Here is a 25,094-nt window from a genome sequence, read left to right as displayed (position 1 = left end):
AACTCATGGCCACTTCGAAAGCAGCTGATATTCACTGCATCATCCCCGAACCCTCACTCTGTCCGGACCCGGGTTTACTGAGCAGTGAAGGTTGCAGGGCACCCCCCACGCCCCCAGCTCCTAACACTCACTCCCAGCCTAATGCACTCTAAAATGAAGGAGAGGAAGAGGTAAAGAAAATCAAAGAGAAAGAAGCAGGGAGGGAATCACAAATGAAAATAGAAGAGCCGGATCTTTGCCAGGAAGGCAATGAGATCAAGAAATAGGGAGAAAAAAGTTTCAAAGATTAGGTATTAAGGATGAGGGCTTTTATATGGCTTCTCTGCACTGTGTCTTTTACCAGCAAAGAGAATAAATGGGCATGGTTCAAAGAAAAGGAGAAAAGACAAGAGAAATGCAGGGAGAGAGTTAACGGAGAAACCAATTTCTTCCAGATTAATGCCAACTGGTGAGTTTTTATTTAAAGAAACAAACGTGTTAAGGTGTTTTCCTAATAGGCACAGTGCCACAGGGGTTTCCCCAGGTGGATTTCTTTCGGACAAATGGGGCATGAAGTGCTGGTGATTGATCCCATTTCAGCAGCACTGCCAGGAAAGGCTGTACCTGTCTGCTAGAAATTGCATATGTTCCGCCTCTTAACAGCCAATGTTCTGGAGATGTTGAAAACCTCAAACATATTTAAATACAGAAGCAAACACCAAAAAGGGGGGCTGAGGTGCTAAGCCATTTATGTGCTTTAACACTGAAAACTCTGAGTTTGCCTGGACCACACCTGCTCCGCATCTGCGCAGGGGAGTGAAGGAGGCAGGGTCCAGGAGAGGGAGGGAGTAGGCAGTGGTAGTTCCCACATGTAGAGTGTGTGTGTGTGCATGTATGTGTGTGTCTGTGTAATTCTCATTGGCCCTCCATAGTTACTGAATAAGGAGAATATTCAAGACTTTATAAAAGATGGAAACAGTGACTCTCAGAATGTATGACAAGGCTGATTCTTTTTTTTTTTTTTTTGAGGAAGACTAGCCCTGAGCTAACATCTGCTGCCAATCCTCCTCTTTTTGCTGAGGAAGACTGGCCCTGAGCTAACATCCATGCCCATCTTCCTCTACTTTACATGTGGGACGCCTGCCACAGCATGGCTTGCCAAGCGGTGCCATGTCCATACCTGGGATTCAAACTGGCGAACCCCAGGCCTCCGAAGCAGAACGTGCACACTTAACCACTGCACCACTGGGCCGGCACAAAGGCTGGATTCTTACACTAAATCCTCAATGGACTTTGTATGTTTGCAGAGAATTAGAAATAGGTAAACTGAGCTAAAATATTAAGCAATGACAATTTTGAGACACATGGATATGTAAAAAGTTCCAGTTTAATAAATTTTAAAGAAAGCTTGCAATCCCTTCCCAATTAAAAAGAAAAATACAGGGGCAGGCCCAGGGGAATAGGGGTTAAGTTCTCGGGCTCCACTTCAGTGGCCTAGGGTTCACAGGTTCAGATCCTGGGTGCAGACCTACACACTGCTCATCAAGCCATGCTGTGGTGGCATCCCGCATACAAAGCAGAGGAAGACTGGCATGGATATTAGCTCACGGACCATCTTCCTCAAGCAAAACAAGGAAGATTGGCAACAGACGTCAGCTCAGGGCCAATCTTCCTCATACATACACACACAAATCAATAATACTGATAAAAATCTATGCCAGTTTTTGCTACAGAATTAAAAAAAATTAATACTGATATGTACCTATAAAATTAAATATAGGTGGGTGTTTATTTCCTAATTACCAAAAGTGATTCCAGCTATGAGAAAAAGTGGCAATTAAAGCTTTCACATCAAGTATTTCTACTGGAGACACATTACAAAAAATATGTCTTTCTGAATAATCCTCTATGATTTGAATCAAAACCATTTTTTTCTGCAGCAATAGGAAAATTGTAAAGTGAAAATTTACTACTGTGAAAAGAGGGGTTACTAAATATTTTTATTTCATAGGCAAGTATGTAAGCGGGGAATTAATTCAGCCTGGAAGAAAAGAAACATCAAATGCTTTAACTACCATCATTTCTACAAAACTAAGTACCCAAGAATCCTTCACCAGTATGGCAGTTTTCATCTGCTTAGGAATACTTTCCCAAGCATTAGTCTAGCTGGCTGCATACACTTCCCTATAATAGAGCTCTTTTTAATGAAAAGATGAATGATTCCAACGTGTAAGAATCTTCTCCAGTAGTCATGTTCATTAGTCCAAATTAGCAAAAACCTATTTAGGGCACATTTATTTTAATATCACTAATAATGGCAATTTATTTTTGTCCTTTAAAATTTTACCTGTTTGTTATGGCAGTGGTGGTTTTGTTTGTTTGTTGAACAACCAAAAGTTATTTAAAGACAAGAGCTCTGAGAACAAATAATGTTTGGGAGTCAAAATGATGCAGAATTAGGGGCCGGCCCGGTGGCACAGCAGTTAAGTGCGCATGTTCCACTTTGGCAGCCCAGGGTTCAACGGTTGGGATCCTGGGTGCGGACATGGCACCTGGCACTGCTTGGCACGCCATGCTGTGGCAGGCATCCCACATATAAAGCAGAGGAAGATAGGCACATATGTTAGCTCAGGGCCAGTCTTCCTCAGCAAAAAGAGGAGGATTGGCAGCAGTTAGCTCAGGGCTAATCTTCCTCAAAAAACAAAAAGATGCAGAATTAGGCAACAATAAAATTTTTCTGGGATAGTTCAAAATAGACCTGACATTCATCCTAAAAAGTCATCTAAAAAGACTATCAGCAATATGAGCATATTTACCATAATTTTGCAGACTCTCCTGGAGACTGTTTAAAGGCACAACTTACTTGAACACAGCAGTTTATTATTTTAGACAAAAGTTGAATCACGTACCAGGTGAGACACAAAGTAAATATTGGGTTTCTTCTCAGAAAACAATGCATTTCCACAAACTTTTCAGTCATTCCCACCCACTGTGAAATTTTTAAAGATTTTTTTGGATAATGAAGAAAGAACATCTGCATGAAATAGCCCTGTGTATGCTAGATGAAAAAGCCCCACAAACCACAGATTGCGGATTTCAGCACAAACTAATGGACGGACTTTACATTCTCAGTTAACTAATGAGGGTGAATTCAGCCAAATACTTACTTTTACTGTCTTAGTAACTTGAAGAAACAAATTAAAGTGATATAGCAGTATCACATCGTTCAAAATTAAAACTTGATGCTTTTGCACATGGGTTATGACCCAGCCTCTTAGGTTACCTGCTTAGCATGTGAATTGATGTTTTAAGTCTTAATAATTAATTTAAAGGTACTCTCTCCCTTGTGCGAACAAGAAACTCCCCTCGAAAGATAACTTTCTATAAACTTTCTACAACGGAACTGCTCTCTGCATCTCTTCTTCCTCATTTATCCCCACATTCTGAAGGAAAAGAAGAAAGACGGGAGTAAGAAGAAATGAATTTCATCCAGAACTCTCTCCTCTGGGCCTCCCATTTTACTCTATTTCAACCCCTATCCACATTGCTCCAGCTCATCCTCACATCTAAAGGAGAACCAGAAGTTCTGGAGGTCAGCCAGAGGCTGGAAAAATTATTTGTATTAACCCCAAACTAGGAAGGGGTTACTACATTAACAGCAAAAGATGTAAAATAAATTGTTTTTTTAAAAAAGGACTTTTTCAGAATTTCAGATACTTTTTTTTTTTTTAAGATTTTACTTTTTTCCTTTTTCTCCCCAAAGTCCCTCAGTACACAGTTGTATATTGTTCGTTGTGGATCCTTCTAGTTGCGGCATGTGGGACGCTGCCTCAGCGTGGTTTGATGAGCAGTGCCATGTCCGCGCCCAGGATTCGAAGCGACGAAACACTGGGCCGCCTGCAGCGGAGCGCGCGAACTTAACCACTCGGCCACGGGGCCAGACCCCCAGAATTTCAGATACTTTTATCACAATACTCATAGAACCTTCTGAGGGGAGGTAAGTATCATGTGAACAAAATGGCTTTTTTTACATTCAAGGAAAGCTAAGTATTCTAAAACCTAAACTCTCTAAGACAAACATTCTCAAATACATTCATCAAAGAGATTTTTAACATAAAAATCTTGAAAGGAGAATCTTGACCCCTTTTTCCATTTCCTGTAGTGTACCACATTCTACCCAGAGAAAATACTGGAGAATTTGGTTGGTCTCTTAATTCCTTCTAGTCGCTACCGAAGCTTTACAGAATCTGTTGTCTTTCCTAAGATTTTCTATTGTCTGTTTAGTTACCTGCTAAGGGTGGAGTGCGGGGCCAGCCCCTGAGAAGGCCTAGAAGAGACCCGGCCAGCTTTCTGGGCAAAGCAAAACATGAGCTCTTCCTCCCTTCTTTCTCATTCCTATAAATGCTGCTCACTCACTGTCCCATTGCAGAATGTTACGGGGGTTGTTATATATTCTTTTTTCCATCCATTTTGTATCCCCTAAATTTCTTCCCAAACTACACAAATGGAAACCTTTTATGAGCATTTATATAAACTTAGCTTACTAGTGTGGCTGCAAATTTTCCATGAAAAACAGAATCAGTTTTCAGATACGTGGTTTAAAAGGCTCTCGGAATGAAATTTTCAATTATCGTTAAAAATCACACCAACATGAATAAATAATAGGCACTTAGACCATTTTTTCTATGAAGGGCCAAAAAGTAAATATTTTTAGTTTATGGGCCATATGATCTCCGTTGCAAATACTCGATTCTCCCCTTGGAGCATGAAAGCAGTAATAGGCTATGTAAAGAGATGAACAAGCCTGTCTTTCAATAAAACTTTATTCAAAAACAGGTAGCCATCTGGATTTGGCCCATGGGCCCTAGTTTGCGGACCCCTAACCTAAAGAAATGCCAATAACTTAGCTGTGGTGAATTATACCGATGGAAGTATTTAAAAAATTTACAAGGTTTGGGGCCAGCCCCAGTGGCCTAGTGGTTAAGTTCAGCGCCCTCTGCTTCTGCAGCCTGGGTTCAGTTCCCGGACACAGACCTACACAGTTCTGTTAGCAGCCATGCTGTGCTGGTGGCCCACATACTGAAAAAACAGAGGAAGACTGGCACTGATGTTAGCTCAGGGTGAATCTGCCTCAAAAACAAACCCAAAACACTGACCTAAGAATGATTTTTAAAAAATAGCTTTTAACTAACCATAGCCCAAGAAACTCTAGCCAACATTTCCAATAATGTTTGTTAATAAAATCTGATAAAAATAAAATTTATAACATTGCTTTTCTATGTGATAGAACCTGTGGAAAACACATGCCCAGAGCATCTATGTAAGAAATGTGATTAATGGGCGTTAGTGTATTAGGCCTGTTCCCACAGCATTGTGTGCAACCTCACATGCGGGGGAGTCACCACTTTTGGAGAATCATTCAGAAGGCGCCCCCCACTGGCCATTAAGTGACCAGGAAATTCTCACTCCCAAGTTGGATCTTAGGATATTCAATCAATAAGAGCTGCACTGTGATAATAGGCTTGATATCATGGAAACCAAATAGCAGAGTCACCCATGCCCTTGTGCCTGGGGAGGAGCTGCCATGGTCCATTTGCAGGAGAAGGAACCCATGGCTTTGTGACCTCACTCCTGCTCTCCTCTCCCGTCTCCTGTCACCACCTGCCCTTTTCACTCCTTTCAAGTTTCTCAGAGAGGATGTGTTCTCCCTCCTCCAGGCCTTTGCCCACGTTGTGCCATCTCCCTGGAAAGTTCTTCCTGCAATCTCCTTGTCAGGGTGGCTAACCACCACCCCTCTTACAGTTCTGAGCCTACACCTCTGTTCTTCCAAGACGCAGCCCCTTCCATCCCTAAGCCACTGCCTGCCTACTTCAGTAGCCCGAGACTTATTAGTGCCCGAGGACAGGATCCCCGTCTGTATCATTCTCCACGGAATCCTCAATACTTTGCAGGCTGTCTGATACACAACGTGCTCTTGTATTTGCTGAACAAAATGAACAAACAAATGTACGCCAGTGGCATGATGAAACTCAAAGGCAAAAAATCCAAATTATAAAGTCAGTGTTTTTTGTTAACTAACTAAATCTTTGGCAGTCTCTATTCCCTCTCTCATATAAGAAAGGAATGGAAATAAACATATTTACTAGGTGCCTCCCAGATTGAAAAGTCCTCGGTTCTATTTACCTAAGGAAAACAAGGACTGAATTATTTTTTTCCCCTCGGCAACAGGCATATATTAGAGCTCTCCTCTCTGGCCCACAGGCAGTTAATGTGCTGACTTAGCATTGTTTCTGACCTCCTGTTCTTGTCTTTCTCCATTAATCCCACAGCATTTTAATGTTTTAATTCAACACATAATTTTACCAAATCAGTCAGCCAAACCTGCTCAAGTTCCACTTGCCATGATAGCTTTTAACCTCTTATTCATTACCATAATTCTATGTTTTATATTACAGACTGGTCAGCTTTTAACTTAAATGCAAGGGGCAGAAAAGAGTGCTCTAGTTTTAAAAGCTGTAAATCTCAGAGGCTAAGGAAGGGTGTGAACAGGAAGAAAACGGTGACTGTGTCAAGCCTGGCTGTAAAAGCAGATCAACGACCTGGGGTGCAATTTGTCCAGAGAAATTTCCCAGCCCTGATTCTCCACTGCATCAGAGTCTCGAATAAACTGGTCAAATGCCAGAGCCACTTTCCAAGGCACCACGTGGGATGAAGGACTGACTCTGAGGTGGCCCAGTTAAAACGGGCTTGTGCATTCTCATGCTTAACTTTTCCAAATTAAGTCTAGAACATTCTGTAAGTTAATCTCGAGAATCACTTTGAAATGTAAAATATATTTTAAGAAAAAGAAAATTTATTTTTGAAATGGTACAGGATTACAATGGGGTAATCTATATCTATACTCTTGCCATTTTGTTTAAAACCTGGAGCAGGTTAAACTTAGCTTTATTTCTTACTCCCTCTAAAAGTTCCCTATCTCTGGACCATTGATGGACTCAAAGATTAGAGATTGTCTTTTTTTTTTCCTGCCCATGATTAAACACTGAAGTTAACAGGCACCGTGGTTTCAGCGGGTGTTGGATTTGCTCCAGCACTTCATCTCACCAGCCCGACCTCCTCAGGAGCTCCCTGTGGCTCCGTGGAAGCTCGCAGATGGACCACTACACAGGGGATTTCAGAAAGCTCCACCTAACTCAGGGGAGCCTGGAGGAGGCTGGCTGCCAGGCAGGGCCTTGTTTGAACGATCGCCAAGTTATCAACCCACCAGTGTCGTGTGATCTCTCTTAACATAACCAGCCACTACTCCAGCTTTTCGTCTACAGCTACGAACCCCAGCATCATTCATGCTAATCTCCACTGCTCCATCCTTCAGTCAATGAACATCCTTCCACCATATCCTCGAAGATAGGCACTGCTCGCTTCTACAAAAAACGTCTATACTGTTTTGAAAAAACAAAAATATGCTGAATTTGACTAATCATATTTCATTTACTTAAACAGCATCATTTTAGTTGTAAATGTGGGGATCTATAGATTTAGGTCAAAAGACCTAACTATCAAATAGACGTTGTGGCTGATAGTCACGATGACCCTGCGAGTTGACCGGGGACCCCATTACACAGACAGAGAGGCAGGTTTCACAAGCAAATTGACAGCCCAAGGTCACACAGCCAGCAAATGGTGTGGTTACCAGTGAGCCCAGACTGTGCAACTCAAAGGCTGGTGTTCCCTCATGGGGAAGCTTCACTGAGGAGAATTTCCTCACAGAAGCCATGTAGAGCTTTAGATGACTAGCATCAAGGTGTCATGCAAAAACAAGATACTAGACAGGCCTTGGGCAACAGTTATGACTCATTCACAATGGCAAGAGCCTCCTTATGCGGAAAGGTATTCTCTACAGCTGGGAGATAAATAACTGAGCCTTAGAATTACAACAAAGAAAGTGAAATGAGAAAGAAAGAAGTGACAAATTGAAAATGAGAAGCAACAGTAAGTAACAGGGCTGGGACATACATACGCCAACACAAGCTCTCCTCTAACCCTAAGAAGCGGTACATATTGCAGGGTAGGTCTCCCCCGACCTGGAAGTTCGCTGCAGGGTAATGCTGTGTAACCAGCTCCCACAAGATACTGTTGTTATCTTTTGTACCTCAGGAGAGGAAAAGGAAAAGGATACCAAAAAAAAAAATCCTTTCAATCCATGAAGAGGACAGGCAGAATAGCCACTGGGGCAGGTATATGTCTAAGTTACAAACAGGAAATAGCTAAAATAATAAATGAATACCAAAATGACAGAACAGGGAATAAAAGGGATATCTTGAATTATTTGTTGTGTCTGTGAAAAAACTTAACACTCATTTGGAAAAGCATTTCCTATTATGTGAAGGCTACATGACAGCACGATGACATGTGGAATGAAAGGGCATTATCCTTTGCACCTACTAAAAGAACACGTTGGCCATTCATCACTGGAGGCCCAAGTTCCCACCATTCAGATGACGCTCTGGGACACAAAGTCCTCTGCATTTGCGCATTTACGTAACTCATCCTTGTTCCACCGGCGAGCACAAAGTGTCTGATCTTCCCACCATGGGTGTGGGCAGGGCACTGGTATGTCACAGCAGTGACAAGTGTCAGAGGCACTGAGAAGTGTCTGAAGTGTTTCAGTTACCCCGTATAGACAGACGGAGGAGAGAGAGACAAGACCAGACTAGTAGCTGACAGGCAATGCCCGTGAAATGGCTGACCACAGGAAGGCCTCCTGCTTGAGCTGGAGAGTGTGGCACGACCTAGTCTGCTCTCCAAAAGCACAAACCTAGCCTGGGAGATTGACAATGAAGGAATGATTGCTACTTGCTAGACAACCAGAGAGTTGGGGATGAGGGGTCCGTGCAAAGAAACACCACCAGAGCTATGACACACGGAGGATAAAGTGTTGAGGTCTTAACTGGTGGCACTGCTGGTCTCCTAGGGGGTGTCTGGATGTGCGTGATGAAATGTGGATGTGCTGTGTGTTTATTTTCCACAGAAACATTGGGGGAAGTTACTGGCACCAGGTGGGTGAGAGCCAGGTTTGCTAAACATCCTGCAACATGGCAGACAGTCCCATGCAACAGGGTGCCAGTGTTGAGAAACACTGCAGGAATGTTCTATGGGTACCAAACTCCCCACCCACCTATCTTAGAACAAGCCACTGAGGTTGGATGGGCGATGACAGCAGGAGGAGCTAAAACTGTGCGCCAGACACTGTGCTAAGTAGTTTACATAGAAAAAGCACTGCATGAGGTATTGGGTTAGCTGTGTGTCATCCCATTTCTGTCTCTAAATTCCTTGCTGATGGAAAAATATTTCACCTGCCTGGGTCTCTTCATTTCCCTGTCTGTAAAACAAAGGGGTTAAACTAGATGAGTGGTTTTCAATCTTTAGTTTCCAGCAGAACCCCAATAGAGAGCACAGGTGAAAGTTGAGATGCTCTGCCCCAGAGGAGAGGTTTTAGGAGACCCCCCCATTCTCCAAGGCACCTCCCTGAACCCAGGGTTCCAGAGAACTTGCTTTGAAAAAGACGACAAACAGCTGTGGAGGGCCTTTTAAATGCTTATGTTCTAAATTTAAGGTTTGTGTATAAATTGTATGTATATGGGATGAGCAAAAGGCAGAAAAAACTTGGTCTTTGAAAACACAGAATCTGACCCAGCACTCGCTGCTCTGAAGTCCATGGCAAAGTCATTTGTAAACCTCTTGCACTCCACGTCCTCATTTACAAAGTTAGGTTAATGCTGCTAACTTGCCGGGCTATTCAAAAAATCAGAGATGATGTACGCTTCCACCAGCATTGCCTGCCTGCTTACGATGGGCCAGGATAATCGGATAATCCCACGTAACTGTATTCTTATGACAACACTATATTGAAGCTCCAATACTCATGTACTGTTCCTCATGCGTGGATGAGTCCCTCAATTAAGCTGGGAAGATCTGAAGGAAAGCAATGAAAGACAACAGATCTAGCCTTAAAAGATGTCATTACAGTTTGCCACAAAGTTCATCAACGACACTGAAAAATTTCCACCACTTTGGGCCACCTAGCTTTATATTCTTACTAAATTAGATGGTATTTCCCTGATTACCAACACCAAAATTACAGGGTATATTGGAAATTTGTATAACATTTCCCAAAGAGTCTGAGATGGTCCTTTATCTTTCTTAGAGAATTCCTGACACATACTATTGTCCGCTGTTTTGACCAATACTAAATAATATTTCCCACTGGAAAAACAAAAGCAACTCAACTTTCCCCAGATTAGGGTCCAGCTTCCCTATGGCTCCTTGGGGTGGGGCCATGAGGTTTTACTCTAAGCCCAAGTAGATAAAGACAGTCTCTCAGCCCCGCCTGCTGCAGAGATAAGGCCCGCACAGTCTCCCCGCGTTTAGAGAGCAGAGCGGACTCACGTGCCGAGACGCTCCTCGTGCTTTTTGCTGTCCTTTCCCCACACTTCGATGTCCAAAATGCCCATCCTGTCAGAGAAGTAGTGAAAGTCAAACTGTTCCCGCCACTGCGGATTTGCATTCTTACACAGTGTCTAGAAAACATGCAGTTATAACATTTATTTTCTTAAAATGCCATTCATCGCTACAGCAGCTACACATTCATTTCATTTCTATACTGCAGGAGATCGTGATGTACCTCCCCTTTATAAAGTTAAACTTTCCTTTTGGGAATGAAAGAGACTTCGGGGTTTCGGGAATTGGCAAAACATCACTAGTCTTTTAGCTGACGGCCAGATTCAATCATTTGCCCACCAAGTTAGAAAGAATACCATTACCCCACTAGAAACCACAAATTATATATACATCACATATCTCAACAGACATTTTACAGTTGTTCTTTCTTACAGAAGATATTACTATTGGTTAATTAAATGCAAGTAACATTTTTATTGGCACATCCATTCAGTGCCGGCTTAACTATATAACTTAACACTTTGGGGTCTTAATTAACATCTGTCAGATACATTAGGTGAGAAACCCGTAATTTGTGCATCGCTGCCTATTTTTAAACCTGGGTTTACTGAATCTACCCCTAGTGTGAGAGAAAGACTAAGAAATCCCACTGCTGCCAAACCTAAAAATTAACCGGCATGGTTTGAAAACTCCACAAGTGTTTACGTGTTCTCCAAAAGTGATTTCAAACGGCTTATGTGTTTGATTCATTGGCAGGGTTTTCATTTTTGTTTCACGTACATAGAGATTCAATTTGTGAATAAAAAGGGAGCAAAAAGGCTGGAGACTGAGCATCAGGCTCCAAGGGCGCAGACTCAACTATGAAATCCTGGCGCCAATGACTCCTGCACGGGAAAAGGGGCCACTCAGACCTCAGCTGTGGCCCCCATCACGTAATATCACTTAAGCTGTTGTTCACATTGGGCTTACTCTAAAACATCACAGAATTTAGAAACCACAAAGGGAAAACAAAAAAAACCCTATTAGACCACAAATTAAATGCAATATTCCCCAAGGGGGAATGTAGCAGATATTGGACTAACGCTACACTTCACCTGAGTCCAAAAGGCTAAGTGCGCTTAGCGATGAATAATTTTTCTATAAATCCTTAGCTGACACTGGCTGGCTACGGGAATCTTAGCGGAGAGATGTGGTGGGCCTGGATACACTCACTGTGAGGTACAGCCTGAACTACCTGTTTAAAATAATTATCTGCGTATTTCTGCCGTAACTTGCCCTCAACTTGTCACATTTCTTATAAACAATTCTTCATGTGAGCTTCAATTCTCGACTCCTTGTGCTGGAGTAAATGACATTTAATATTCGATTCTGCACTGAAAATGGTGCCTCAGAGACAACCTCTTGTCTCCCTAAATCATTTTCCAACTTGTCCCCATCTGTTATGTCCTCTATCCTGGAAAGAGGAGCTGGAAACCTCCTCGGGTCTATTTTCAAAATCTCCCCCTGTTTTTTTTTTGCTATGTGACTTTTTGGCAAGTGACTTAACTTTCAAGAAGCCTGGCCCTCGCTCTCTAAGACACAGGAATAGTCCTGTCTGACAGCTATGCAAAACGAATTAATCACCACGGTTTGGAGACTACGGTTTCTGAAACAAAAACCACACCAAATTTCTAAGATTAAAAATGAAATGGCATTTGGATCAGCCGAATAAGATGACTGATTTTTAAAGACAGCTAAAAATGCCATTACTTTTGTTCAAAACAGATTACTTTTAAAACTTTACATAGTTAATTTTTTAAAAATCACAACAAAAAGCAGCAGCACTAGATGTCTTTTTGCTGTGAATACTAACAAGTAAGAGAAAGCAAAGCATATATAATTTCGAAAATATTTTTAGTTATGTCAAATGTTTTAATCCAAATATAATATGCTATTTTGTTTTTGTAGGATTCTGAAAACACTTAGTTAGCCTTTTCCCGAGTTCTACGAAAATCATTTGCTTATTTTCAAAACAAAAATAAATTATGCATTCAAATCCATTATTTAATAAGTTTTCCCTAGTTTCAGTTACTATATTAAAATAAATTACACTAAGCAATCAAATGCCCGTATTAATTGACTACATCTATACGATTATTTTGTTTTCTGGTATGCTCCTAACGTAACCAGGAGGATTAAACATAAATTTGTTCTATTTTTGTGAAATTTAGAGTGAGAAAACATTTTTTCAAGTTTTTTTATTCTTAAAGATATTGTTCTCCTTAAGGAATGGCCAGAACTTACCTTACTTTTGTACCTCTGATCTCCCAGTTTTAACTGGACAAACATCTCTGTCATGCTTCCTCCTGACACATTCCTCCCTTCCAGCAAAGTTATACTTATAATCCCGTTCCAGAGTTGGTTCTTTTTCAAGGACTCTGAGAGCCGTAGGTTGCGTATCAGAGAGGACTAAAGCAAAAAATAAAGATGACATATCAACGCTGATAACTCTTGAGTGTGAATTTAGTGATGCTAGAATTCCAGCTTTCAATATTGGATTACAAATAGCCCTCTCCGCCTGGTGCAAGTTATGATTCTTCATTGGTTTTGCAAACCTGAAACCACAGTTATGCGATTTCCTTCCGAAGCATTGGACTTGTAACAATATAGCGGAGGATGAATAGGAGCAACACTTGCATTTGGCACTGGCCTGTACTCCCACCCAGACACGCTCTTTGGTGGAAATCCTTCAACTGGGCCTTTGGCTATTTTAATAGTAGGAAGGGAAGAAAGGCATTCTGGGAAATAGAGATATAAGAACAAGGCATTGCTTTGCAGGGAAATAAAATACCTCTGGGCATTTCGAAATCATGGTTTTGAATTTGGGTTTGAATTATCCTTCACCCTCGAATCTGCCCCCACTTCCCTTTATTCCTTGGGCTCCTACTGAAAAGGCTGGCACCACTGTGAGATTCACACTCCAGATAGAGCCCGTGATCAGCTAGCCAGTCAAAAGAGCTTTGCAGATCTGGGGAGAATGGAAGGATGCATGAAGGACTCAGCACAGTGCCTGAAACCTAGCAGGGGTTCAGTAACTGTGAACTTAGTTTTTTTTCCATTTCTAAATTATATTACTCACGCACACTCACACACATCTTAAACAGAATATAGAAAAAGGCAAACATCCCCTATTATTAAATTATAAAGAGAACAAACACAGCTTATTTATTTTAATTTTAATTATGTAAATTTTCAAACGTACACAGAGGTAGAGAGAATTGTATAATAAATTTCTATGTACTTATTCGCCAGATTCGACATTTTGCCAATTTTATTTCATCTATTCCTTCACTAATTTTTTCTGGCTGAAATATTTGAAAGCAAAATCCATATTCGTTTTTACATAAGCACCATGCCATGCTCACCACTCAACAAAAGTAACCATAATTCCTTTAATATCGTTCAATACCCAGCACATATTCACATTTCTCTGAAGGTTTCAACAACGATTTTTTATGGTTAGTTTATTTGAGCGAAGATCCCCATATGACCCACGTGTTGCATTTACTTGGTGGAGTTCATTTATGTTCTCCGTTCAATAAGTGAAATGGCACAAGCATAGACTGCTATATTTGAAGGAGAAATAAATGCACTGAAGAATTTAAATGGCGTTGAGTATCATGGTAAAGCAATGAATTTCTAACACTATATATTCATTCCTGTCATCTGCTCAATATATCTTCGAGATCATTTAGACACCAATTTGCTCGGACACCAGTTAGTCACAATTTATCACAACAAATGGTATGTCAGTACCATATTAATCATATACCAGCTTACCTCACCAACACACATCGCTCCACCACTCTTAATAAATGACGCAACAATGCCACACCAAGCGTTTGGTTGATCATTTTATGACAACCTAAAGCAAAATACATTTAAGGAAATCTACACTCTCAAATTTCATATTTGTGTTACTTTGCTCTTGAAATGAGCACGTGTGTGTGCACACACTCACACAGGGATTTTGGAGGTGCTAAGACAGAACGTGGAAAGCAGATGGGAAAAGAATTAATTTAAAAAAAATCCCTCCTCTGGAGAACATGAACAATTCTTTCGTACCTTCTGTTTGCAGTTGGGTTGTTGATATAATATATTCAATAATGAAGGTTTATGAAATAAAGTTCAGCAATTTTATATTTGTTAAAAACCACATACACCATCACAATTATAAACAGACACATATAAATATATATGTTTATATGTTTATATATCTATATGCGTGCATAAAGATATAGACACACTTACTATATTTTATAGCTTATTAAGGACAGGGGCTGAAAACTTCTATCTTTAAAAAGAAAATGAGATTTTGATTCATACATCCTGCTGCAATTTCCTTTTTTATTTTTTTCCTCCTTAAAGTTTGACTTGCCAACCAACACGCTAAAGCATGACCCGTCCCATGGCCATGCTTCAAAGTCCCGACAGATATATTCCTCCCTAAACACTGCAACTATTTCAAAATCCTTTTTATAAAGAAGGGAGTAATGTCCACAAGGGATCAAAGGGCATCCTACAGTCTGGCAATTGCCTAAGAAAAATGGCAGTGCTTCTATGAAATATGCTCTAAAATAATTTTGTGGCTTGGTATGTCCTAATTTCAAATTGGATGTTTATCTTGGAAAGGCTTCTATCTAACTTGTCCATAAAACAGCCCCACTTAGCTCTATGAGCTCTGTGAAAATGGAATCCAAAGCTGGTTATTAAGGGGGCCTAGAGATAGGTTCCATATGGCGGAACAGCATGGGAGGGCAAGGCAAAGGCCTACATCAGGCGAGGCTTGGCTGGAGCTCCTGATCTATCCACGGACACTCGTTGCATTACACCATAACATCTGGATTATTGCTTGTAATGTCCCTGGGAAATATCCACTTTCCATCAAAGCCTTTATCTATCTCAGTCGGACTTTGAACATTTTAGTATTTAACGCAGTCATGTTTGATGTGATGGACTTGCTCTTTGCCGTCCAAGATTTTTTTCCCCCCTTCCTAAAGGCAGGCTAGGAAAAGAGAAGTATTTATTGCAGAGTTCACAGATAGAAAAGAACAGAAGACCTTTATTCTACTTATTTCATCCCAAATATTTCTGCAAAATCCACTATAAGATTACATCCAAATAAAGTTCTATGTGAGCAACAGATTCTGGGGCGTGTGTATGAGCTTTAAAGAAGTTTCTTAATTGCTTTAACGTTTCTCTTCCAGCCTTGAGACTTGTGATGAGGCTTAAGAGTGGAGTCTGGAGTTTGGAGCAGCATCTGGGCCATCCTGTGTGTGCACTGGTGCAGGGCTGGGCTCTCCAAATCTTTTGTGCTCTTCCAACACTCCCTTTCTCCCCACAATAAATCGACTCCTCTCCACTCACTCTGTTAGCTCAATAGCTCGGGTTTTCCCCGTCTGTGCCTGAGCCTATAAGTGAAATTTGTCATCTTAATGCAGCTTGGAATGTGAAAGGAGAGAAGGAAATGACCCATCAAAGGAGCAGCCCACCCCACCTGAGCTGAAACAAACATTGGGAGATAGAGCAAAGTTTCTGGGTCCTGACCCTAATTTCTCAGCAGACATAACGGATAAAATATGGTACATCAGGGTTTTGTTATTTTTCTCTTTCCTCCCAAAGGGTCAGAACCTTTCGCTATTTCTATGTTGATTCATTCATAGAGTCTCTCTTCCTTAGCCCCCACCCCACCAAATCCACACCCATTCTTCTAAACAAAAGGAGTGACTTCCATCTGAAACACACAAGTGAGTTATTACCAGTGGAAACAAGGTGTGATATTTAACTGAGAAACATACTGACTTTTGTGAAAATGAAACAGCTTCAAAAACATTAATTTACTTCTGGGTCTTGAAAATCCCACAGGCAAGGAAGGAAGGGAAGAAAGGAGAGAGATTGAAAGTATAAGCTGGGGAGCTTCTGCTCACTTCCAACAGGTGGAGAATTCGCAGGAGTTTTGGATCTAGTAACAGACTCTCAAAACAGTAAAGAGACTGTCATTCCGGGGACACATATAATGGATTACAGCTTGGCAACACGCATTATTTGAGGATCTTGGCCAAGAGGCATGCTGGGAAGATGGTGCTGTAGACTCCAGTGTCCTGTTTCCTTGGCGTGGCTGCAAAGGAAAACCCAGAGATGCCGGACATGTCAGCTCGGTGCTGCCTATCTGTCCGAGTCAGGAAGACTGGCAGAGAGGTCAGGAGTAAAGAAAGATCCTGAAAAGAGGGCACGGAGTCCAGGAGCTGGGGCTGCAGCCTGTGGTCGTCAAAAGCAATGTTCTATTTGGCTGTGCCACAGTCCAGAACTGGCTATGCTGACCAATGCCATAAGATAATTATTCAAAGTACTCCCTTGGGTGTAACAAAATACCAAAAAATAAAAAAGGATGAAAGTTTTTAAAAGGGGCAGTGAAAAAAGTTTTCCACAAGATTTTTCTAGTAGGGCATGCCTCCTAGGTGTTCGGGTACTTTTCATAACATCTCATTTATGGAAGTATAAAAATCTGTGGTCCAGTGTTGCCAATGCATCTTATTTTGACCCTCATTAATTATTTGTCCTAAGTCATTGTGAGAGAGAAGGCAATGGAAACAAATGCATGAAAAAAACCCGAACTTTGTAAGCCAAGTAAACAGCAAAGCTAGACTCCAACGAGGTTGGCACTGCTGAGAAAAGCTAAGGGAGAACATTCAGTCTATAAAAGGTTTCCTTGAAATATTCCTTCCAAGCTTTTTCCGCATGTACAACTACTGCTCATTGTCAACAGCTTTTACAGCGTGACACGAGAAGATCCATACATTCATGCAACAGGCTCCCAGAAAAGCTGCTCTCAGCAGCTCCTTATATCATCTGAAGAGAATCCTGAGGCATAAATCCTCCTCCAACTACACAGAAATCCCCGCATAAGGATAGAAAGAAAGCCTTTTAAATTTCCCACATGGACATGGACACGAAAGATGAGATTTATATTCGCAGATGAAAACTACATCACAGCCCCAAGGATGTGAATACCAAGACAATAGCTGCAAAAATTGCAGATTCAATTTAACTGTTTTTAATTATGAGGGAATATCATTGTTCCATTTTTGCACTTAAAGATAAAAATTAGATTGAGAGAAAATTTTTAAAAAATAGACAAAGTCTATAAATGCCTGATGACTCTCAGGGTTTAGGACCAGGAAAATGCTTCAAATGCATTGACTATTTACTACTACTTAAAAAAACAAAGACCAAAAAAATGTAAGGGCATGTGATTAGACAAGATTTTCTTTTATGCCCTGACCTCTGGGAAGCCCCAAGTTCAATGTTGTGCTCGTGTGCAATAACCTTCCTCATCTCGTATTTCTTGATTCACATGTGTCATCCTCACGACTTCAAGGGCACCCCTGTCCGGGACTAGAACACAGGGAAGCCAAGGACATGCTCACTCTCAGGCTTCTGCACGGGCAGGGCTGGCACCTGCGACTGAGTGGCTTGTGATGGTTTCCACTCTGGGCACCTCGTTTGCCTCACCCTAATCCAAGCTCTACCTAAGATTTAGCAGTGCTGGCCACTGGCCTACAAGGCCTGCCCTTCTTCCTTCTCTAGTTTTTTCTCCTACTCCTCCCAACATCCCATGTCATACCGTGGTCCACACCAGGGGTTCTTGAACACAAATGTGCATCAGAATCACCTGGAAGTCTTGCTAAAAGATTGCTGGGGCCTATCCCCAGAATTTCTGATTCAACTTCTGAAATGGGGGCCAAGAACTTCCATTTCTAACAATTTCCAAGTGATGCTCATGCTGCTGGTGCAGGGGCTCCACTTTGAAAACCAAATTGTTTGGAGCCCGGTAATAAATAGGTTAGAGCACTCGTCGTGTACCACATTATTCTATACTAATTTTCTTCCTCCTCTTTCTCATTTGGTAGGATTCACTCCAGTCTCCCTTCTCTGAAAGCTTTCTCTGTCCCCAGCATTCAAACACCTCACCCGCCTGCAAGGCCAGGATAAGGGTCCAATTGCAGTCTGAATATCCCCGCCTCTCTACTCTCATCTCTCCTACTAACTCATCAGTTCTGATGGCCAAGTCTGATCCATCGTCGAACTCCCAGGACAGTATTTCCTGCCGATATAGTATGTGCTCAGTGAGAGGTTTTTGGCTAGAACTGAGTCTAATGTCACTGCTGGGAGAGATTTGATGAAAAGTTTAGGAAGGCAGTGGCTTTGTCCTTCTGGCCTGGAGCACACACAGGTCTGAGAGTTCCAAGAGATGCATGGCCTCACGTGAGCATGACTGAGGCCCCCAGAAATGAGGACAGCCTCTAGAGGTCATTCCGCCCAGGGTAACAGTGACCTGGACTTCATAACAAGGCAACAGAAGCATTGGGGTTAAGCTATTCAGCAGTGGGCCCATGAAATGCCACTTCTAGATAGACAGATAGACAGATGGGCAGGAAGACACAGACAGACATATAGACAGACAAATAAATTAAATTATATATATAGATAGATACACACAGATATATAGACAAATAAATTACATAGATTAAATGAGATATATAAAGACAGACAGAGAGAGATAGGTATACAGGTATATAGATATATATGGCTGTTTTGGGTATGCAATTTTCCAAGCCTTTGAGTTTAATCAAGAAAATAAAAAGGTAAAAAGTGCTACTATGGGTGAACATATGAGTTCGGCTAAGAATATGCGAAAACGGAAAAGAACAAAACAAACAAAAAGTACTCTATTGATTGGGAAAGTGCTCGAGGCACAATACCCTCCCTTTAGTTCCTCAAATGAACCACACTTCTGGCAAAAGGCTTTGCTTGTATGACTTCCTGGGCCTACACAGAAGTGAGGGATGTGAGTGCAAATAGAGAAAGAGGGGCAGTGACAGAGGGCACTGACCGATAAAGTGGGAGGAGAGGCTTCCATGCCAGTGTGAGCAGCTCCTTCTAGGCCCAAACTATATGACTAGACAAAACCATCATGTAAACTTCCTCCTGTTTCTCACCCGGGTGCTCATCACAGAGCAGGTCATCATGGATAGAGAGAGAGAGCGAGCGAGCAAGAGCTTCTCTGCAAATTCTTTGGCTGTCCTCCTTCAGTCTGAGTTCCCCCACAGTAAACTAGCCTTGCGGCAAGACACCTGCCAGAAGCTAAATATGTTAAAACCACGCTTCGCGAGAGCCGGTGGAGTCTGAGCCCTTAGCAAAATGATAAAGCCTCTAAGCACGCTGTGGTGAAGTGCTTAACTTGCCCTGAGGTCGTAAGCGAATAGGCCTCTGCCAAGTGTTCAGAAGCAAACTAGACACTGTCAACCCGCAGGACCGAGTCAAAGGCAAAAGCAGAACCGTAATCATCTTGGCCAAGACTTCCCGGATTTCACTCCCTCGGCCAGGCAGCTAACCCAGAGTCAGTCGCCCCAGGGACAGAAGGAGAGCGGAGGGGTCAGAACTCAAAGAGGTGCCACATCACCCCACAGCAAGAGAGCACACCCTATCAATGTTCACAAGACCCAACCAATACCCTGTCACGGGAGCTACTATGCCACCAGTCTGGGGTCGGCAGACTTCAAAAGCCAGAGTGGAAAAACAAGCAGCGAGAGGAAGTGCTGGTCCAGGCAACAGGACAGCTCTTGGGGTTCCAGACCAACCTAAGGAAAACATTTCTACCAATTCTGCCTTCTGAGAGGCTGCCTGCCTGCCACACGTCCTAGAGGTCAGGGAGATAGAAACAGAGGGACAGACAGAGCAAAAGGAATAAAGAGAAAGTGGAAAAGGAGAAAGAAGACAAGGGAGGACATGGCCTAATTTCACGCAGAGCCCTCATCATTTGATTCACGAGTCTTACAAAGTAATGACATGAAAGAAAGTATCAAAAAGAGCCAGACTCAAGGGCCTAGCCTCTATATTTTGCTTCACAATCCAACAGGAAAAGAAAACCATTCCAGGTACTGAAAACAGAGGGACTGTGATGCAGGCAACTGGTGTCACAGGCGAGGGGACTGCTGAGAGACCAGAGGACACTGAGCAAACACAGGAGAGCGGCAGCAGGAAGGACTCGCAGGCTGCAGCAGGGCACAGCAGGGGACAGCAAACTTCTCCCATAAAGGTCCAGGTCGTATTTAGGATTGTGGGCCATAAAGTCTCTGTTCCAACTACTCTACTCTGCCACTGTCAGCCAGAGACAATTTATACACGAATGGGTGCAGCTGTGTTCCAAAAACACTTTATCTGCAAAAATAGACAAAGAGCTGGATTTTGTCCTCAGGTGAAATTCCACAATTCCTGGGCGACAGAGACAAAAAGAGTAAATCCCAGGGTCAGGATCATCTGATAGAAGCTGAAGCCACAGCAGGTCGGACTAACGGAAGATGCAAAATGCAACACGTCTGAGACACCATGTGAAAGAGCAAGAGAGGGAGAAATATCCCAGCTTCTCCCTTCTCCCACCCTTCAGTGTCCTGGCAATTCCACTCATTGTGTAAAGCCAGCTGGGGGCCTCCTGACAGGGGACCTAGAAAATGCATCCTGCAGTGGTCAGCCCCTGCAATAAGAGAGAGGAACAGAGATAAAAGAATATGAGGCCAAATGGGCCAAAAATTGGCACCGCTGGTCAACTAATCTCATACAGAAAAAAACATCAGGGGCCAGCTCGGTGGTGCAGCGGTTAAGCAGGCACACTCTACTCGGGGGCCTGGGGTTCACAGGTTGGGATCCTGGGTGCAGACATGGCACCACTTGGCAAGGCCTCCTGTGGTAGGCGTCCCACACATAAAGTAGGGGAAGATGTGTGCGGATCTTAGCTCAGGGCCAGGCTTCCTCAGCAAAAAGAGGAGGATTGGCAGTATTTAGCTCAGGGCTAATCTTCCTTAAAAAACAGAAAAATATCACACTAGTATAGGACATGTCTCTTACCTCAGATCTCTGAGATATAAACGCAGGAAACAGTGGCTCACAAGATGGGTAATGTGAGAATATATACTTATCTCAGTGCAAATTCACCTATAGTAAAGGAAATCCATAACAAAAGGGGGGCTGTGATCAGCCAGGGCACCTTTACAGACCCAAATGAAAGCAGGTGTGGTGTGCATGTGTGTGTGCAGGTGTGTGCACATAATTTGTGAATACAATCAGTGATTCATCAATTCCATTTTTTATCATTGCATTTTTTCCCCATTAGACTATTTGATATGAGAAGTAACTCTGTTAATTTTCTCTCTATATAACTGTTACATACGTTGGAAAGGGCGAAGGAAGGTTTGGAAATCGATCTGTTTACAGCAAAGATTATGTCTAATAAGTATCCAAAAAGAAGTAGGTATCCGATTCAGCCCCTATTTGATCAAATTCTCAATGCTTATTTTTAAATCCTCATCAGAAGGTAAACGAAAGCTTTTGGCTGAAACCTAAACCTATTTTTAAGGGCAATTTCTACATATTTACTGTCTTAAAATCCAGGTCAGTGTAATAAAGACGCACTTTAAAAGACACTCCACAACGACTCTGCCATTCTGGGGCCCTTTGGACGCTGTAAAATTATAAATGTATGGGTTTAAGAAGCAATTATCTAAATAAAGTTAAGTTACTATAACAATTAGATTGAGGTGAAAAAGTCAATGACATCTTATAGGTAACACTTTACTTAGGACCAGCAAAATTTTAGATACTCACAGCTAAGCAATCTCCTTTATGTCAAACTTCTGTTACCTAATTTTTAAATATAATATGGAAATCCTAAAAAAGAAGCTTATAGTTTAAAAATACCAAGATAGGGTGAACAGGGTATTTTAACTACTTTTAGAGAGGGTTAATCACAGTGTCTATAGATTTTGCATGTGACTCATTTCCATAAGCCATATTAGAAACTCTCTCACTCTTCTCTCCAAAACTGTGAGCCCTAAGGAGCAAAAAGTCAGCCTAACAACTGACATTCTTCACCAGTATATAAACTGCATCTCCCATATAAGATCACAAATAGCCTTCATTGAGCTCCATTCAGGTAAGGTTTTATTAAACACAGGTAGCAGCTCTGGGCGTTTATTAAGTCTCTGAGCCCAGCACACTGAACTCAAAATTCTGGAAACTACCACGATAGGAAAAAAAGAAGAGAGCAGCTCAGTAGTAAGACACCACTCCACAAGACAGATATAAATACTGCTCTCCAGGATCCTCTGTTCCTTTCATATTTTTGATATCTTTATCCAGGCCGTCAACATTTTTTCTCTCCCTCTTCATTCCTCTGGCCATTCTTCCATAACCTCGCCTGTGCTCCCCAGACTCGCATATTCCCCAAGCTCACAATTTTTCTTTCGAGCCTTTATGTTCTTCCACAAACTGCCAGTGCTCTTCCACAGGCCGGAACTCCCTAACTAAAGATGGTTATTGATGTACAGTACCACTGCTTTACTGCAGCAGCAGAATCAATAAACGAGAAAATACTGCTTTGTCAGGTTTCACCAAAGCATGCTGGGAAACTTTACTGCTTTAGATGGTTACAGAAACTCTTAATATGGGAGAGAGAGAGCTGGGCTCCCTTCTGCGGTGAGAAATGATGTTCTTCTCCCCTCTAGTGACTATAAAGGAATAAGACAAAAGTTGGAGGAATTTTTGAGACAGCTTCACGTTTTATTTATCGTCTCCTAATTTTATTTCTAAAAAGAACCAGGGTCTTGGAAACCAAGTCAATGGGTAGGACGACAAAACACCTTATCATGGTTATTCCTAAAGTGTTCAAAATGCAAAGGATATACATTTTAGTAAGAGTTGGAATTTTGATCCCTTTAGATTTTAAAAAGCAAGGTTTGGAAAGTTTGCCTTTCTTCCGAAATGCCTCAGGGCTGGTCAGGTGACGGATCTTGTTCTCTCTCTGTCTTTCTCTTTCACCTACACATCCTCTTACATACTAACAAAATCCTGGTTTCAATCTCCTTATTTTACAGAGAAGTAAACCACTGAAGTACAGTGAGGTTAGAAATTGGAGCTGGCATATATTTGTGCATATATGTGTGTGTGTAAATAAATACATATAAAGAGATCATCAACGCATCCTCCCGCCCCAGTCACACACACATCATGGCCGCCTCCATGTTGGTTATTTCTCTTTAAAAAGTAGCAGAGCTGCTAAAGTTACAAATACTCTTTCGGTTTTGTTTGTTTATTTTTACACTAATTCTGACAGCCACTTAGATTACAATGTGATAATTTAATAACCTGATAAATTAATAATGCATTTCTACTTTGGTACACCTAAACTTCTTACAAATCGGAAAACAGCGTATAATTGCTTAAAAAGATAATAACAATGTATAAAACCATCAATAGTTCACGAAGAAATCTTTAAAGAAACTCACCAAAAAAAGTAAGAAATGGTAAAATAAAAGTAATATGAAGAGATTTATAAAATATACAGTATATATATTCCACTCAATCTTTTCATTGCCCCAATAACACCAAAGCTAGTTTCCATCTTATGGTAAATAACTTCCTAAAGGATTAAATCTAACTGCTCTACACTCCAAATAATGCGAGCTTAATGAAGTGTAACGTTCTAACGTGGCCGGTACATACAAAATGTCATCACTAAACCAAGTGTAAGTTCAAACATCTGGCTGTGCCCTTATTAAATGAAATTTTAAAAGGGAGGTTGTTTCCTTCTTATTTATAACAGCAGTAACAGGAAAGGAGGTCGTTCCATGCAAAGGGTGGATAATATCAATCATATATACATTTGTGTCTCCTACAAAGAGGAACTTTTTACCAAACGATGTAAAGAAAAAAATAGCTATATTTACCTTGCTCGCACTCAACCGCTTCCGATTTGACCAACGCTAAGGATTGTGTCCGTTGGATGGTGAGAAATGGCAAAATGAAAAGAAATCGAATTGTTAGCATAATTACTATATTAGTTAGATGGTGCTGACTACATTCAAACAACTAACACCCAAGTTCTGAGGTTACAGAGAAAGCACATTTGAGCAAGAACATAGTAACATAGAAAAATCACATTTCTTTGGTTGTTGAATGGTTGAATGGTTCTACACCATTTTCTCACTGCATTCAATAATGAAAACATAAGGACATAGGAATACTGCTCAGTCCTTAGAAGTACATTTATGTTTTTGATTGCCTTAAAACACTATAATTTTACCTCTAAAGGCAAAGCGAAAATGCAGATTTCTCTTACTTGAAATATTTGGATAGGATTAAGAAAATGTTTCAGAACTTCATGGACAACGTCAGTTCATGTTTAGGTTTTCATAGTTTTAGACACTAGAAAAAATAACTCCATTTACCTCCACTGCTTAAATCTCAATATGCAAAATAATAGAAAAAAATAGGAGTCATTTCTGCATAATTAAGAAAAATAGGCTAATTCGGCACTGTGAGAGAGAAGAAAAAATTTTCTGGACAGCAAGTAACTTCACCGCTGTTCTCTTTTGATCTCTCATTTGTCATGCTAAGTCTGCTGAATTTCGTCTACAATTAAAATTCTCCCCTAGCAGAATCCTCTCATTACTCCTGTCACCGGCCAGCACTGCGAAGCTCTACTCTGGCTGGTTAACCACCTAACTGGATGTTAAAACTTGGATAAATTTGGGAGATTACAACTCAATTATGAATCTAATCGA

The 25,094-nt window shown here is 41.4% G+C and overlaps 1 protein-coding gene across 9 annotated transcripts in view; it reads right to left on the bottom strand.

Annotated features, from left to right (window-relative positions):
- The window catches only part of MCTP2 (multiple C2 and transmembrane domain containing 2), a 223,464-nt gene that overhangs the window by 113,605 nt on the left and 84,765 nt on the right, over window positions 1-25,094 (bottom strand). For 8 of the 9 annotated variants that reach the window (XR_011497588.1, XM_044762457.2, XM_014842505.3 and 5 more), the window contains 3 exons: window positions 24,258-24,293; window positions 12,721-12,885; window positions 10,426-10,556 (listed from right to left, as the gene is read on the bottom strand). Coding sequence is in view for 8 of the 9 variants with exons in the window: in XM_044762457.2 (XP_044618392.1) it covers window positions 10,426-10,556; window positions 12,721-12,885; window positions 24,258-24,293 (332 nt within the window). In the remaining variant the exon portion in view is untranslated. The remainder of the gene's footprint in view (window positions 1-10,425; window positions 10,557-12,720; window positions 12,886-24,257; window positions 24,294-25,094) is intronic. The other variant, XM_014842510.3, reaches the window with a different exon arrangement.

The sequence above is a fragment of the Equus asinus genome, chromosome 2, assembly GCF_041296235.1.
Source record: "Equus asinus isolate D_3611 breed Donkey chromosome 2, EquAss-T2T_v2, whole genome shotgun sequence".
In the NCBI taxonomy this organism is placed as follows: Eukaryota; Metazoa; Chordata; class Mammalia; order Perissodactyla; family Equidae; genus Equus; species Equus asinus.
The sequence above is the reverse complement of the archived record's forward strand: the minus strand, read 5'-3'. Positions and strand labels throughout refer to the sequence as shown.